The sequence below is a fragment of the Macrobrachium nipponense genome, chromosome 7, assembly GCF_015104395.2.
Source record: "Macrobrachium nipponense isolate FS-2020 chromosome 7, ASM1510439v2, whole genome shotgun sequence".
In the NCBI taxonomy this organism is placed as follows: domain Eukaryota; kingdom Metazoa; phylum Arthropoda; class Malacostraca; order Decapoda; family Palaemonidae; genus Macrobrachium; species Macrobrachium nipponense.
In genome coordinates, this window is record NC_061109.1 from 91,752,319 (window position 1) to 91,771,126 (window position 18,808).

Here is an 18,808-nt window from a genome sequence, read left to right on the forward strand (position 1 = left end):
TGACGTAAGGGAAAAATCAAAAATAATATACTTTGATACAACATCGTTGTTGTTCACCTTTACCCGACAGATATATATATACATATATCTGACTGGTAAGTTTTATGAACAAAAGTAGAGTATTTTAGACACTTGGACAGCTACCTCCCTACTACATTCTGCCTCACCGAGGTAGGGGAGAGCCATCACGCGGTAGTGTTTTGTCAATGAGAAATTATACGCTTACGCGATAGAATGAACACTCATGGCATTATCACTATACTTCACTACATTACTATAACTTTCTTTCCAATGCAAACATGATTCCAGGCTACGCAAAGATTTAAGAATCACAGATAGGGTATTACCCTCCAAAGACACTATTGTAGGGCCCGAAGGCATCACAGGTCTTTGGAGGGATAAATTCTACTGGACGGGTAACTTGTGTTACACGCCTGGAGGAAGACCTCCTTACACTATCACGTTCTAGTTTACGTACCTATGATTCATAAGCCTTCCACGCAGAATCAGACATATTTTCACACTCGTTGCAGCGCTCATCAAACATACAAACATGTTTCCTACAATTCGCGCACACTGTATGAGGGTCTACCGAAGTTTTCGGTAGCCTAACCTTGCATTCTTCCACACAACTACTCTGGCCTAGTCGAACTAGATCCAGACATCGTAAGTTTAAGGAAAAATCAAGCCAAAAATAAAAACAATCCACAATTAGCGTATGCCTAACCCACCGAATCCTAATCAAATAACCAAAAATCAATCGGGATACTCAAGTGACCAAAAGCAGTTCCAAAACATCCAAGTGACGGAGGTGCAGAAAACACTTGTTGTCTGCACCGGCGACAGAAAATATCTGACAGAAAATGGGAATGGTTCCTTACGCCCGCCTCCCAGCGGCGGGAATGGGTACTACCACCTGGCCGACCACTGCGTGTGCCGGGAGTTTTGAAATTCTGTCGGACTTCGGAGAATACAGCTATATATATATCTGGCAGGTAAGATTCATGAACAAATTAACTTATTATCTTACCTGAAATTTCTAATCCAGGGTAGAGGAATATGTTGTATGTTATGTGTTTGTTCAAATTTGTGTCTTTCTTGATGCAAGTCAAGAAATTTTTCACGGACTTCAGCTGCCAAATCTAGAAAAAAGTAAAAAAAGAAGTAGGCTGTCTTCATGATACATATATGTAAATGACTGAACAAATGAAAAATAAAAAATTCCAACTCTGTTACCTAGTGCACACAATGCAAGAAAAATCATACTAAATACATATCAGTGTGAGGGGAGAACACAAAGTTTTTTTTTAAATTTGTTTTTCCAATAAAAACCTGAAAGCTTTTCTAGTCACTAGCATCTTTGGACATACCCAAAAAAGATGTTTCCTTAAATATATTGAGGCACTTCCATATTGGCAGATTCTATCCTTTCAACCATTTCATCATCAAAGTTAGATGGTATACTAATATAAAAGACCTTTGAACTCTTAAAGTTCAAAGAGAGTAACAACATGGGTTTGCCAGACCGTTTTTGTGATTGGACGAAGAAGTGTGTAGTAGTAAAAGGAGCAGGAGGTGAAAATGTAGGAGGAAGAAATATTGCATGAGTTGTTGAAGTATTTCCTGTGGAATTTGGTGGTTGCACTAGCCAGTGTCAAATCATCTAGTTGTAGTGTAATAAGTTCAGTGGTCTATCTTGGCAGCAGTCACAATTGCATGAGGTGAGTTTTTAAGTTGTCTTTTCAACCACAAGCTATCTAGGCATTTGGCAGAATGATGTCATCAGCAAGGGTATCTGTTGAAATGGCGGAAATATTACGTCCATTTGATGGACTTCTCTTGCCTCATTGAATCGTCTTGATGCTCAGCCTTCAATTCTGGCAAGATCATGTTCTCATTTACGGAACTTGACCACTTAGTTAAGAACGTTTTCAAAGTATTCTATTCTAAGTACTCGGCTTTTTAGATTGGACTGTTGGCACACTTGCAAAGAAAACAGAAGATTGTGGTGGTCTTGCAGAGTTGTCTGCAGACTGGTGGGGGTCCTTTCTTGTGCAGATAAAGCCATTAGGGATGGCTCCCTGGAATTGACTTCATTGTTTCCTATCAGGACTTGTTTGTCTTTCCCAAAACCCATAAATCAAGGACTTGCAGTGGTGGTTTTCAGAAAGAAGGCTTTTAGAAGGGAAGTCTCTCCTCCATCTGAGCCCCAGCCTAGCATTGTAGTACTTAGATGCATCGGATTTGGGTTTGGAGGTGCTTATGTAGGGCATGAAAGTTTTTGGGATGTGTGCTCCGGAAGAGAAGAATCTGCACGTCAACTTGAGGGAATTGAAAGCAGTACATCTATATCTTCAAACTTTTGCAAAAGAAACATTCAACAAGACTGTAGCAGTCCATTCGGACAACACCACTGCTCTGTCTTACATAAAGAATCAGGGGGCACTCACTCCTCCTTCTGAAAAGCAATGAAGAACCAAACCGAGATAGTGACAAGATTCATTCAAGGCAAGTTGAATGTACTTGCGGATGAGTTAAGTCGTCGCAGAGTGGGCCTTCCCATGGAGTGGACTCTAGATCCAAAGGTTTGCACCAACCTATGGAAACTGTGGGGAAAACCTTTGATAGACCTAGTACGTACTATTTGCAACATCAAGGAACCATCAACCATCACCTCCTGTTGTTTTGCTCTCTTGCCCTGGACCCTCTGGCATGGGTGACAGATGCCATGCTCCAGGAGTGGTCATTCAGCATGGTCAGGGAAGGTTTAAACAAGTTTGTAACTCCTCACAATTCTTCAATGACCCTAATGGCTCCGTTCTGGCCTCAAAAGGAGGTTCCTGTACCCCCTAAGACTTCTAGTGGACTTTCCCAGACTCCTGCCGCACAGACCAAGTCTTCACGAACAGCCGTATTTCCAAAGATTTCACCAAGTCCTGTCCGCTCTTGCTCTGACAGGATTCAGACTGTCAGACTTGTCAGAGCGAAGGGGCTTTCAAGACCAGGTACAGAGGTTGTTGTGAAATGTAGATGCCAGTCTTCTAGAGTCTACTAAGCAAAGTGGGCAGTCTTCTGCAGCTGGCGTAGAAGACAACATCTCTTCTACTCAGACCTCAAGTAGCTTTCAGGACGATTTCTTTGAGAGATATATCACCTACTCATCACATTGCTTAGCCTTCTTAAATTGGACAGTTTGAGCACTTGCTAAGAAGTACGAGGACTGCACAGACTTGTCAGGAGACTGCATTTGATTGGTTAAGAGTCATGTCTTGCGCTGACAAGGCCATCAGCGATAACTCCCTGGAACTCGCGGCGCTTTTCTCTTTTGGGGTTCTGAAGAGGAGAGAATTATGGTGCTCTATTGCCACTAAAAGAGTTACTCAAAGAAGTCAGCTCTCTTATTTTTGCTGCTAGACCCACTTCATCTCTTCCCTCAGGACACTAAGGGAAATTGCCTTGGACCTCCAGAAGAAGTCCATTAGGACATTCTAGCCCAATCATCCAAACACGTTTTCTTCCAAGACGGTCTCCCTGCTCCAATATCCGTTTCTTAGCCAGAGCTATCAAGAGGAACTCAACCAAGTCCATTCCCAAGAAATGAAGAATCAGTCCTTTGTGCACCAGTTCACACTTTTCCATTATTGGAAGAAGTGGAGTATCAGAAGGGCATAACAGTGGATTGTCAAGGTTCTGAAGGAGGGCCTTGGACATGCAGGATGCATACTTCCATGTCCCCATCCATCCAGACTAGAGAAAGTATCTCAGGTTCATATTTCAGGGGTAGGTCTTCCATTTTCAGGATATTAGCTTCAGCCTCTTTATGGCACCTCAGGTTTTCACTCCAGTCCTTTAGCTGGAGGATGCGGGATTATGCGAGTCCTTTGTACATCATGGGGAGGGGGCCGGGTTGGAGGAAGTAGTAATAGTAGTAGAAGGAGGACCAGAGTGAAGAGGTAGGGGGAAGAAGAAGCGTGTGAGTTATGGTTGAGACGTAAGAGAGGGTGGTTCAAAAAAGAAGTCTTTCCAGTGAACTAAGTGGTTGCACTGGCAAGTGTCAAATTGTATTGTTGTACAGTGGTCCCCCCATATTTGCGGGGGATGCGTACCAGACCCCCATTTGAATAGTTAGCACTTGCGAATGTTTGGAACCCCTATAAAAACGCTAAAAACAGCCTATTTTGTTAGTTAAAACTCAAGAAAAACCCACTACAAATATTTATACTTGGTTTTTTTAATAGTTTTATCACAAAAAGTGCATTTTATTATGAAATTGATAAAAAAAACCAGGAATTTATGGATATTTCTCATAGGAAAATACCGTGAATGTACGAATTTTCCACGAATAATGCGGGGAAACGTTCCCGTTTGAAATTTGCGAATGTGTGAGTCCGCGAATCCAGAGAATGCGAATGTACTGTCAGTTGTATGAGTGGTCTATCTTGGCAGAAGTCACAATCACTGGAGGTGAGTGTTCAATTTGTCTTTTTAACCACAGCTTTCTTGTTTGGTCGGACTAGCAGATGTAAGAATATGTGTAGGATCAGAGATTGATAATATAGTTTTAATGAGCCGTCATAAGGATCCTTCCTCAGATGGAAATTTTCATTATAAAATTTATTTAGATATGTACTTGTCTACTATTTAAGACAGCCATACCTTCATGCCAGCAGGTGTAGTAGGTATTTAAATACTAAAAATCAATAGGCTGACCCAGATAACTGTCTAGTTCACCAGTTCTCTAACAGGTATGTCTCGAATATTTTAGTTCTTGTCAGAATTTTTCTTAACAACCTGGGGAGGCTGGGAGGGTTGCATTTTAACTATAGGTAAGCATTCAAATAAATGTACATTATCTGGGGGAATCACACCTACTGTTAAAGAGAGTTTATTCCAACAATGAGAGAAGATAGTTTGTTTAGTGTAGAGCAGCAAGACAAGAATATGGTCTGCCAAGCAAATTAAAGGTCTCTTATATGAAACGCAAAACCTTCTTATCTCATCTGAGATCCTTTCTGGATAATACTGCTGCCAAATAGTGCATCTCTCTATGGAGTATGGGTCTTGAGTAAAAACCAGAACGCCAAGGACAATATGGGCAGGAAGTGCTAAAATAACTGACTTTTTAGCTAGATGGTAGAAATTGCATCGTGCTAAAGAGGGTGGTTAGAGAGAAGCTGGTATGCCACTGCATAAATGGGTTGAATCAAGTCAGGCTGCTCCCTCCTCCCTCACCCTTATTGGGTGTCCCATGTTGCCACCAAATCCTTGCACAATTTTTTTTAACTAGACTCAGCACGCCCTAGAGTTTTTTCCCCTTACGTTGTGACCGCAACTTTGTTAGTTATGAAAATTACATATTGTTTACAAATTTGTCATGTGGCAAGGCTTGGAGCCCTCCAGCAAACCATCAGCCTTTTGTAAGAGGTCTGGTGGCTAAAATGCTGGCTGGGAGGCTACCAAGTTCAGGTTGCATTAAATGGGACTTGAGTTTATCCAAGGCTGCCATTGCCATGCTCCCCAGTTGAGTGTTTAGCAGGTTGAGGACCCTTTGGTCATGGGTAGGTGGGGCAGGGTGAATTTGGTTATCAGGAATTTGTGCAGGTCCATGAGTACCAAGTTAACATGAGATCAAATAGAATACGGCAACTGGGATCAATTCTAATATGTAGCCTCCTTTCTTTGCAGAACTCATAATACTGTGAAGGCAAAACTGTATGTTCACCCTTTGGAACCAGATAGATGGTGTTTTTGAGAAAGGAGACAGATGGAGGTTGGCACTGTTTGTATTTGGTTGTCCCTACACAGACATCCTGTGTTTTCTCCTTGAAAAGGTTTCCCTCTGATACTTTGTCTGTATGTCTTTGGGGGGATAAATCTAAAACTGGGGTCCTGATGGATCTATTTGCAATAAAGCATGAGTCCATTAATTGCCAGTGCCAAATACTGTTTCATCTACTGGCAAGTGGAGGACAGTCTTAGGCTCTCAATGAAGAGAAAAGCCAAAACTTGAATAATGTGTTGAATCTTTTAATGGCTCTTTGTAACAGTATACAGTTGACCTCCACCTATTTACAGTTCCAGATTTGTGGACTCGCCTATTTTGCAGATATTTCTATGGAACATGTAAACTCATTCGCTGTGTTTTTATAGAGAAATATTCACTACTAATTAGAAATAGAAAAATATTCATTAATACTGTATTTTCATATTTTTTCGACTAAATGCATCTTTTGTGATAAAGCAATTAAAATATTCAGGTATGAGTGTTTTTAGAAGTGTCTTTTGGTGGTAGAACTATCAAAATAGGCAGTTATAAGCATTTTTAAAGGGTTCCAAGTATTTGCAGATTTAGCTATTTGTAAGGGGTAGTGGTACACATCTCCCACAAATATGGGGGGTCAACTGTAACAGTATGCACGGCCATATTTGGTCTGTTAATCATATGGGTTTTACATGAATTTCATTGAGATGCAAGATTCAGGAAAGACAAAGATGTTTACATCAAAGTGATAAGGTATTTCAGTGTAATTTTGTTTACATATGTAAATATCACTGGAAACAAGAACTAACGTAAATGGCAATCTTTACATCATAATTGCAAACAGAGAAAACTGATTAGTATACATACTACATATAATGAATGACCCCCCAGGACCAGTATACAGAGCAAGTGTTCGCAATACAGATAAACAAAGCAAAAACATTTAGATTGGTATACGTGTGGGCTAAGTTATTGAATTTTGACAGTGGTCAAATGATTTACAATCCAATTGAGTGTCAATCTAATTTAGATTGCTTCTATATGTCAATACTAAAGTCAAACTGAGGATTTTGTAAAACAGGCAGTTTGAATTTGTGAATGAACACTAGTTGTAAGTCATTTTTTAAACTATGCAAAAAGACACTTTACCTCTAGAGGGCATACACTGCCCTATGATTTGCCTACAAAGTGGGCAGCATGTCTTGGTTGGGTTAGGACGGGCAAGTCGCCTTAAGCAAGGTTCACAAAATACATGGCTGCATGGTTGGGCGACAAAAGGACTGTAAAGCAAATCTAAACATACTGAACAAGTGAGGTGTGGGGGAATGTCCTCAAACCATTTGGTTCTTTCATCGTCATCTGAAGTCTCCTATTAGGGAGAGAAAAAGAGAGCAAAGAAATCAAATAATTAGTTTTTTGTAAAGGCATGTCTGAACATAAAAGTTCAAGTTTGATTAAACCTATTTTCAAATACTACATATAAAGAGCGCTGAGGTCCACAAACTATTATAAATTCACTAATATCAAGCAACAGAATATCAGAGTAATTCACCACTCAAAAGCTGGCAACGCAATAAGATCGCTTGATGTGTATAGTCTAATTTGTATACTGTATACTGTATTTGCAAGCACTCCATATTTTCTGGCACATATCCCTTATTACTTAATTATTTTTGTCTTACAGTACACTAATAACAACCTACCAAGCAATAGTAAGTGTACTTAAAACTATTTTACAATTGTACCATTAATATTTACATATCAAGTAAAATATCAAAAGTAAATTTTTAAAGTAATCAAACAAGTTGAAAATAAAATGTAAAAAAATAAGAGTAGTACTGAATGTCATCCTTTATAAGACTAAATATATGTTGGAACTATATTGAATTTTCAGCAAAGTTTTGCATATACATATCATAAAAAAGCTAAGAAGTCAAGTACTAATTATGGTATGCCAAATAGTAATTGAAGCTATGTATTACCTATTGCACCTTGCTTTTTAAGTGCCTCCTCGACTAAGGTGCCACTGACTTATGGCGATTCAATCTTATGGCATTTTTACAGTGCTGTTAATGGCATTTTACAGCCATTGTATTTTTAAAAAGCATATATGTAATACACAGTATAACCACATTTTCTTACAGTAGTTTTAATTTTATTTGAATTTTTACCTGCAAGTGTCTATCAGAAATCCACGCTAACAAGCAACATGGCTTAATACAAAGATACAAGTTCATTTGATGTTTTGTGGGAGACTGAGTCTGAAGCCACTCCTCACTTCATGACATATTTAGCTTTCAAAGACCTGTTCATTAACACAAGCAAAAATTGGCATTATTGAAAGATGATTAACCTAAAACTATTTGAAAGTTTATTTAGCCTACCAAAATAAAATGATAAATTATAAAATGGACCTTTTAAATGCCATTCTACACAACAAAGTTGGCATTGTTGAAACATATGATTAACCTAAGACTGTTCAAAATTTTACTTTAGCCTACCAAAATAAAATGATATTGTCATGATACAATAAAGTTTTATACATACTTACCTGGCAGATATATACTTAGCTATAGACTCCGTCGTCCCCGACAGAAATTCGAATTTCGCGGCACACGCTACAGGTAGGTCAGGTGATCTACCGCCACTGCCGCTGGGTGGCAGAACTAGGAACCATCCCATTTTCTAAAACAGATTTGCTCTTCCACCTGTCTCCTGAGGGGAGGCTGGGTGGGCCATTTAATAGTATATATCTGCCAGGTAAGTATGTATAAAACTTTATTGTATCATGACAATATCATTTTTATACATTCAACTTCCCTGGCAGATATATACTTAGCTGATTGGCACCTTTGGCGGAGGGTAAGAGACAGCTAAATACTGAATAGACAGGGAACAACATACGTTGTAGGTAACAAAAATATAAGAAACTTTGGTTCCTACCTGTGTCGGCGAAAGACTTCATGGCTACTGCCTAGGAGCTTACATCGCCTAAAGAGCCTCAGCGAGGTAGTGACCTCATGCTAAGAATTCTTGATGGTCTGTCGATGGGGTCTTATCCACTTACTCGACAGAACCAAAGGATCTTTGTCAATGGGGTCCTATCCACTTACATGACAAAACACCTTGCCATATGGCATCATTAAGGAGCATAACACCGATCCCGATCACCTGATCCTAATACTGGGGTTAGTACTACGATTGAAAGGAGTTATCCCCCCAACATCCTTTCAAACGACCATAAAAAAACTCAAAACCAAACAATCTTTTAGTTAAAAACAATATTATTTAAGGATCAGTACCAGCTCCCTGTCCCAGCACGGTATCCGCTGATACATAAGGTCCAAGAGAAAAACACTTTTCATAAGTCACTCTGACGTCTTTTAAGTAGTGGGAGGCAATACCGAGTTGCATCTCCAATATGTTGCTGCTAATATGTCTTTCATTGACATATTTCTATTAAAGGCTAGGGAAGTTGCAATTGCACGGACTTCGTGTGCTCTAACCCTAAGCAGCTTAAATGGTTCCTCTTGGCATTTCATGTGAGCCTCCGTTATCACATTTCTTTACGAAGAATGCTAATGCGTTCTTCGACATTTGCCTCTTCGGGTTCCTTACCGCGCACCATAGGCTCTGATTACAACCTTGAAGTTGACTCTTTCTCTTCAGATAAAACTTCAGTGCTCTGACCGGACAGAGAGACCGTTCTGTTTCTCTACCCACAAGGGGAGAGAGGCCCTTGATTTCAAAACTTCTGGGCCAAGGCTTAGAAGAATTCTCATTCTTGGCAAAAACAAAGGTTTGAAAGAGACAACAGCAGAATCTCCTCTAAAACCTACCCGAGAGTCTAATGCATGTATCTCACTGACCCTCTTGGCCGTCACGAGGGTCAAGAGAAAAATGCACTTCCTCGAGAGGTCTCTAAAGGATGCCTTATCAGGTGGTTCGAAAGTATCCGAAGAGAGAAACTGGAGGACCACATCTAGGTTCCAACTTGGAGTGATAAAGGATTTAGACTTTGTAGTACCAAAGGATCTTATCAAATCATGGAGATCCTTATTGTCTTCTATGTTAAGGCCCCTGTTTCTAAATACAGCTGAGAGCATACTTCTATAACCTTTTATGGTAGAAACAGCTAAACGGGATTCCTCTCTAAGGAAGATAAGGAAATCAGCAATTTCAGTCACAGAGGTATCGGAAGAGGACAGCTTCTTCGACCTACACCATCTACGAAAGACTTCCCACTTCGATTGATAGACCCGCAGAGTAGAGGACCTGCGGGCTCTGGCAATTGCGCTTGCAGCTTTTCGCGAAAAGCCTCTCGCTCTGACAAGTCTTTCGATAGTCGAAAGGCAGTCAGGGAGAGAGCGTGGATGTTTCCGTGATATCTCTCGAAGTGGGGTTGTTTGAGCAGATCTGTCCTCATGGGAAGAGATCTGGGGAAGTCACCGTCCATTCCAGTACCTCTGTGAACCAATCTCGAGCAGGCTAATATGGGGCGATTAGAGTCAGTTTCGTCGCTCGAGGAACGGAACTTTCTTAACACTTCCCCCAGAATCTTGAACGGGGGAAAAGCGTAGGCATCTATGCCCGACCAGTCCATGAGAAAAGCATCTATCGCTATTGCTCTTGGATCTTCTACAATGGAGCAAAAGTTTTCTATCCTTCTGGAGAGAAACGTGGCGAACAGGTCTATCTGAGGCTTCCCCCAGAGAGACCAGAGCTTTCGGCAGACTTCGGAGTGTAGGGTCCACTCTGTTGGAAGGACCTGGTTCTTCCTGCTGAGTCTGTCTGCTGCTGACATTTTTTGTCCCTTGGTACAAACCTCGTCAGCAATACAGTGCCTCGTTTCCTCTGCCCATATCAAGAGGTCTCTCGCTATCTTGTATAGTGTAAGCGAGTGAGTCCCCCCCTGTTTTCGGATGTAAGCCAGAGCCGTGGTAATGTCCGAATTTACCTGGACTACCACGCCTCTGACCTCCGACTCGAAGTACTTCAAGGCTAGATGAACTGCCATAAGTTCTTTTACATTTATATGCCAGGACACCTGTTCTCCTGTCCAGGTTCCTGACACTTCCTTCTTTCCTAGAGTGCTCCCCATCCCGTTTCCGAGGCATCGGAAAACAACACTAGGAGAGGGTTCCGAATCGCAAGGGATATGCCCCTTCGTTCTTCTGAAGCGGGGTTAACCACCACCTCAGGTCTAATTTTATTTCTTGAAGAATGGGAAACTGATCCGAAAGATCCCCTTTCTTTCTGTCCCACATTCTTTGCAGGTAAAATTGCAGAGGTCTCAGATTGAGCCTCCCTAGGGAAACGAACTGCTCCAGCGACGAAAGGGTGCCCAGAAGACTTAACCATTCCCTCGCTGAGCTTCGTTTTTTCCCTAAGAAGTTTGATATTTTCTCCAAGCCTCGAGCAATTCTGTCTTGCGATGGAAATGCTCGAAAACCCCGAGAATCCATCTGAATCCCCAGATAGACAATGTCTTGGCTGGGGACCATCTGAGACTTCTCGAGGTTCACGAGCAGTCCGAGTGAGCGAACGAGATTCAATGTCGTTTCTACGTCCTCCAAACATTGTTCTTTTGACTTGGCCCTTATTAGCCAGTCGTCCAGATAGAGGGATATGTTCACCCCTCCAGATGAAGCCACCGTGCTACGTTCCTCATCAGGTTGGTGAACACTTGAGGAGCCGTAGACAGGCCGAAGCACATGGCCCTGAATTGAAAGACCCTTCCCTGCATCATGAATCGTAGATATTTCCTCGATGACGGATGAAGAGGGACGTGAAAATATGCGTCTTGTAGATTCAAGGAGGCCATCCAATCTCCTGGACACAGAGCCGCTAGCACCGATTTGGATGTTTCCATAGAGAACTTCTGTTTCTCTACGAATCGGTTCAGTGCGCTCACATCCAGGACAGGTCTCCACCCTCCCGAGGCTTTCGGAACTAGGAACAGTCGATTATAAAAGCCCTGAGAGTGTGGATCCGGTACTAATTCTATGGCCTCCTTGTCCAACATTTGTTCTACTAATTGCAGAAGGATCTTCCTCTTGACAGGGTCCGCGTACTTCGCCGACAGTTCTCTCGGAATAGACGTCAAGGGAGGTCTGTCCCTGAAGGGGATGAGATATCCTCTCCTCACAATTGAGAGGGACCAGTTGTCCGCCCCTCTCGACGTCCATTCTTCTGCAAAATTCAGTAGTCTGGCGCCTACTGGTGTTTGGAGGACTTGAGGTTCATTTGCTTTTCTTGGTAGGTCTAAAGGCAGAAGCCCTACCTCTTCTTTCTGCTCCTCTCTTCTTAAAGGAGGATCTCGAAGATGAACTCCCTCGAAAGGGCGGCTTCGGGAACCCGTGTCTCCCCCTTCGTGGCAGGAACAGCTGTCCTCGGCCTTTTGGCTGATTGAACCAGAAGGTCCTGTGTCGCCTTCTCGGTAAGTGAGTGAGAAATATCTTTCACTAACTGAGAAGGGAAAAGCTGGTTAGACAGAGGATCGTACAGAAGGGAACGACCTCTGTGCGGAGAGACAGCTTTCGTAAGAAAAGAACTGAATACAGTTTCTCTTCTTAAGTATTCCCGCCCCGAAAAGGGAGGCCACTTCTCCCGATCCGTCTTGCACTGCTTTATCCATACAAGTCAAAATACTATTAAGGATATCGGGGCTCAGTTGTTCATTGTCTTGTGTCCTCTTGGCCATCACCCCAAGGGACCAGTCCAGAAAGTTGAAAAACTTCCAAGACATGGAACAATCCCTTGAGGAGATGGTCCATTTCAGACATTCCCCAAGTTGTCTTGGCTGAAGAAAGAGAGCGTCTCCTTGACGCGTCCACCAGCGTTGAGAAATCTGCCTCTGCAGTCGCTGGGAGGGCGAGTCCCATTGCTTCGCCTGTCTCATACCAGATACCCCTCCTCCCAGAAAGTCTGGAGGGAGGGCAGGTAAAGGACAGTCTTTCCCGCCTCCTTCTTGGAGTTAAGCCAATTTCCAAAGACTGCAAAGCCTTCTTCATGGAAATTGTCGGCCGCATCTTCAAGAAGGAGGACGACTTTGCGGTTTTCGCGCTCGTGAACAGCGACCGAGGAGAAGGAGGAGCGGCAGGACTCAATGAATCTCCATATTCTTGGAGTAAAAGCGCAGTCAACGCTTTGTAGTCTGATAGTCCCGCCGCTTTTTGATCTTCGGTGTCAGAGACATCTTCTAATGCAAGTTCCACCGGAGAATCATTATTAGCCGAGGGAGAGCGTCTCTTCTCGCAAGGTGAAGGACTCTTCGCAGGATCAACTGCCTCCCGACAAGGTCGACGGCCACCTGTGCGACATCTTGTGTCCCTGTCGGGCTTGCGGCAGATTTTCACCAGAAACGGACATATCGTGAACAGGACGACGGGCCTGTGCGACGTCTTTCGTCTCGTCCAGAGAAATCCGTTCCTGGTCCAAATCATAAAGAGACGCTTCCTGGTTGATTTCTCCGTATTGTTCTTTTGAAGAAAATCTTCAATGCGCTTGGACGTATCTGTCCGTCTCGGACTGTGTTGTCTGTCCGAGCTGTCCACATATGGAACTTGGCGCTTGGCTGGTGTCATTCCAGTACGACACTTCTGCCTGTCCGTCTTGTCCGCTTCTGGCTCCTGGCGCCCGGACGGAGTTGCCTGCGCACGACGTTTTTTCCTATCCAGGCTGTCCGCCTTGCCACGGCTGTCCGCCTTGCCACGGCTGTCCGTGGTAGGCACGCATCGCTTGAACATAGTTGTCCGCATAGGACATATCTGCCTGTCCGGGCTGTCCGCTTCTGGCGAATGGTGTCTGGTTGGCGCCGTCCGTGTAGGACACTTTTTCCCGTCCGAGTAGTCCAATTCTGGCGCCGAGCGCCTGGGTGGTTCTGTCCGACTCGGACACTCTTCGTCATTGTCCGTATGTTGCGTCTCAATTCTATGAGTTTTCATCCTTCTTTCTTATTCCTCTCTGTACTCGTACGAGGAGTAGAGGAGATAAGTCTGGAGTCCGGAACGCCCTTCGGACGAGATCTCTTAACCGGAAGAAAATCGTCCTTTTTCCTCGGGAGGTCTTTTCTCAATACTCCTACTAAAGAGGAAATCTGCTCCTGCATTTTACGTAGGATGTCCGTCGCTGTTTCTTCCTTCTCTTTGTCATGAATAGGAGAATGCGCTCTGGAAGGTGTAGGATATTGGCGAGATATTGTCCTTTTGGCTCTTTTCCTCTCGTAGGGAGAATCGTCCGGAAAACGTTCCGGGCTCGAGTCCAACGTCGGAGCTTTCCAACTCCTCTTGATCGGACGCGACAGTTCGTCGGAAGTCCATCCACTTCTTCGAGGAGACGAATCGGATGACGAAAAGCACTCTTTCAGGATGCCTTTCCAATGGCGATCCTTGGCAGTCTGGGACGCTACAGATTCTGCCGATGGGGACGCCTGACCAGTGGGGATTCTCCGTAACCTCCGTACGACTGTCGACATTCCTTCTCCTCTGGGCCTGGGAGCTTGGAAGAGGTCTAGGTCTGAGAGCGAGACAGAGCCGATCAGACGCACCTCCACTACACTGGGGACACTTATGTCACTTTCCACATTCTTAGCTTTAAGAGCTTGCATTTCAAGCTCCATCCTTCTTAATGCGGTCTTCAGATTTGCAATCTCCGCAGCAGAACTTGCAACATCTGCTACGGGAGAGGTTGATACTGCATGTGAGGAAGCAATTTACGGGGTGGGGTTAGTTATACTAAACTGGCTCGTTAGAGCGTGATCTACTCATACTTCTAGAGACAGCCTTTCTAACCCTATCTCTCTCTAGTTTCCTTAAGTAGGAATCTAGTTTCTTCCATCCTTCCTCATCCATATTCACACATTCATCACACGTGTTATTTCTCGTGCATTCAATAGCCCCATACCATTCTTGCATACCTTGTGAGGATCTAACGACACTTTCGGTAGCCTCACCAAACAACCCTCATTCATACATCTTCTAACTTCGCATCTAGCGTCAGACATTTTTGAGCAAATCCAAAGCCGAAAATCCAAAAAAACGTTCCACAAAAGGGAAAGCCGTATGCCAAACCACAGATCCAAATACGTCTCCAAAAGACAGTCCAGAAGATCAACGGCGATGAAAAACGAAATCCAAGTCAGGAGGTAACAACAACGATGTTATGGCTACCCTCGACAGAGCAAATCTGTTTTAGAAAATGGGATGGTTCCTAGTTCTGCCACCCAGCGGCAGTGGCGGTAGATCACCTGACCTACCTGTAGCGTGTGCCGCAAAATTCGAATTTCTGTCGGGGACGACGGAGTCTATAGCTAAGTATATATCTGCCAGGGAAGTTGAATGTATAAAAATCATACTTTATAAAATGTTGATACAAGGTTATCCATCAAAGACATTATCATTTAACTACTGTTCATGGATTTCTTTCTTATCCAGATATTGTAAACCATACTTGGACATTTTACTGTAAACATTTCTGTGCAGCGTTTCCTCAGTATCTTATCATTTAACTGTAACTGGTACCAGTGAATGCATACAGCGATGGATAATTGTCCACACAAAAGCACACACCGACACCAACAGAAACAAAATATTTCATGAAATTTTTATCAAACATTTACTGTACAGTATGTAAAGGTTGATATTCTGTAAATTGTCACAGAAGCTGCCTGAGAGATTCTGACATTTTCTGGGGAGAAAAGTCTCTCTCTCTCTCTCTCTCTCTCTCTCTCTCTCTCTCTCTCTCTCTCTCTCTCTCTCCCCTCAGGAGCTTGACATGGTGGCAAATCCACAGCCATGTGGAATATAGGAAATGACCCACACTAAAACAACAAATTCGTCTTGGGTAGCCTGGGCTGAAACCTGCAGTCTCTGAACATGTTAATTACATATACAGTGGTACCTCGAGATACAAAATTAATCCGTTCCGAGACGGCCTTCGTATCAAGAGTTTTTCGTATCTTGGAACACATTTTACATGTAAAATGGCTAATCCGTTCCAAGCCCTCCAAAAACACCCCAGTAAATTATATTTCCAGGCCTAAAACACATGTTCTAGGGTTACGACGGAAGAAATATGACTCCAAAAAGGCAAAATACTGTACATACTTGAGTAATATTCAACTGCATGTAATGTTCAACCCCATTTTTACTGCATATATTAGGACTTTAGCATATGTCCCTTAGCAATAAGCCTAGCCTATGTTAGCGGTTGCTACTGTAGCCTAGTCTATGATTCTGACATCTAAACCTAAGAGCTAAAAGCTTAGAATATGCCAATAAAATGTATAAATAATCAGTATGTACTCATTTCAAATAATTATTAATTAATCATTAACTATAATACACAAACAAACAAAAAACAAACCTTCCAATCGATTGTTTACATTCAGCTCTCACCCGTCTTACGAGTATCGAACGAGCGGCAAGCAATCATTTTTCTTAGCACACAGTATGCCATAAATTTTCATTAGTATCTCTCTTCAACTAATGAAACCATCAAACAGTATAATAACCATTCATTTCTATTCTTTATTCTATCTTTACCTAACGGAGATACCGAGTTACTGACACCTATAATGAAACATACGTATACGTAACGTAATAATAAAACAGAAGAATTCTAAAAAATATGTAGTATTTGTTGGCAGTCTGATTTATTTTATATTTTATGATATCTAATTCACTATTTTTTTATTAAATGTATTGCATGAACTCATTTCAAATAATTATTAAGTAACCATTAACTATAATAAACAAACAAAGAAAAAGCTTCCAAACGTTTGTTTACATCCAGCACTTACGAGTATCGAACGATCGCCAAGCAATCACTTTTACACAGTAAGCCATAAATTTTCATTCTCTCTCTTCAACTACTGAAGCTACCAAACAGTATAATAACCATTCATTTCTATTCTTTGTTCTATCTTTATCTAATGTTTTTTTTTTATTAAATGTATTGCATGAATACTAAGTTTTTCAATTTACCGCAACCTTTTACCAATAGAATACTTAAAGCACAAGGGGTAGATGCTGACCAATAGGAGAGCAGGACCTTATGGGGTGACTAGCATCAGGAACCAATGGGAGAGTGGGAGGATGGTGGCGAGTTTACTCAGTTGGCGGCGCGGGAGTTTTAAAATTGTTCTCGGTGGTCCGGGTGAATCTCGGGACTTTACAGCAACAACCTTTCGTATCTTGAAAACTTTTCGTATGTAGAGCAGTAAAATTTTTCGTATTGGCTTTCGTAACTTGGATTTTTCGTAAGTTGAGCCTTTCGTATCTCGAGGTACTACTGTACATATTTGCCTACTTCTTCATTATCATAACTACTGTACAAAATAATATGAGTTGTGTTATTTATGGAATCATAATAAACTGAGTGGAATATTTTTTGTAGGGAAAATAATTGAGAAATAAACTGTGTATATACCTGAAATGATTTTCTTCATCATAGATAATCATTCAGCAAAAACCTATACAAAGGTCAAGGAAAAAGCATGAGAGAAATTATTTTGTCATACATATCAGTACTATGTATTTATATATATACTGTACCTTGTCAGATGGTGCTAACGCACAAAAGTTAGAGGATTTACTACTAGACTGTAATAATTGAAGGTCACTTTCAGTACTTGTGGTCTGTTTCTGCACTTCCCTGTGCCTTGCCAGTCTCCGAATTTTCTTTCTTGTTGACTCATTTTGATGAGCAGCAGATGATGGGAAGGGTATGCTTTCAATGCTTTCCCTTAGTTGCATATCATCTGGGTCTGAAGCTGTGCTAGGGGTTTCTTCTGTGGATAATAACAAAACTGTGTAATGTTCTGCTATGCAACTGAGATTAATACACTAGTACTACTTCGTATTTCTGATACATGAAGGTATTTGCATCAGATTTAAAATCTTAAATGCTAAAATTTTATATAAGTAACTTTCCAAGTAATTACATAGCTATAGTTTACTAACTAGTACAACAGCTTAAATTCAAAATTCACAGCAACACTTCAATTATTTAGTGCATGTGACCAGTGCCCCCCTAATAATGGCAATATTAGGAACAACGCAAATAACCTCATTCTGTTTCTGTCATCCTCAATGTAAGCATTGGATATTTGTGGCAGCTTTTTTCATCATTTGCTGGTTATCTATCAGATTTTGGTGATGTGTTATCGCTGATTTCGAGTAACGTTAAAGCCTGTATCTTTCAGGATCAGTATTTTCTTATTGAGATCTGATTCAAGTTTATCATTTTTCACAAATTGATTAACTATCCTTGTTTTCTACTTAGTAGAAAATCTGCTACTAGTGATACAGAAGCAGTCATTGTCCACTTAGCCTAGCATAGCTGGGCTATAGACTGCTTGCCTGAGTAAACTAAGGCAGACTAGCAAAAAGAGCAAAAATTGGTTGATTTATCAATGAGTAGCTTAATAAGACATGCAAACATTGCATTCACTACCATGTAAACATTGCATTCACTACCATCTTGCTGAGTAGCATAATAATAAACTTTGTGTTCACTACCACTCTTACCAAATAGGGTAATAAAAGTAAACATTACATTCACTACCATCTTTGCTGAGCAGTGTAATTGCATTTGCTACCACCTTTACCGAGTAGCGTAATAAAATATAAGCATTGCATTCACTACCATCTTTGCCAAATAACATAATAAAATGTACTAAACATTGTGTTTGCTATAGGCCAATATTTTTCTATAATGAAATACATATTTGCAAGTCTCAAATAATGTTTTCTTGGGATTGGAGATTTACCTGTATGATGGTGCTTTGTGTGCTTCAAACATCTGTCAGTAAAGAACTAATTAAACATCTTATTACACTTACTTTTGCAGCTGAATACATATAAGGGCAGAACATAGTAAGAAGAGAAACTATGCTTATTTTCATTGCACTGGGCTTTTGGAAGAATTGACATTCTTGACAGCCTGGAATGTGCTCTGAGCACCCAGGAGTGCTCATCAAGCTCACTTGATGCCCAGCTGCCTGGCGCCATTTAAAACCTGGGAGCATCCTACCAATGGCGCCAG

At 41.7% G+C, this 18,808-nt stretch overlaps 1 protein-coding gene across 1 annotated transcript in view; it reads right to left on the bottom strand.

Moving 5' to 3' along the window:
* LOC135217651 (uncharacterized) overlaps positions 1-18,808 on the bottom strand; it is a 112,135-nt gene that overhangs the window by 42,226 nt on the left and 51,101 nt on the right. The window contains exons 6-8 of the mRNA XM_064253616.1: positions 17,317-17,552; positions 7,065-7,130; positions 1,031-1,142 (exon numbers count right to left, since the gene is read on the bottom strand). Of these exons, the coding sequence (XP_064109686.1) occupies positions 1,031-1,142; positions 7,065-7,130; positions 17,317-17,552 (414 nt within the window). The remainder of the gene's footprint in view (positions 1-1,030; positions 1,143-7,064; positions 7,131-17,316; positions 17,553-18,808) is intronic.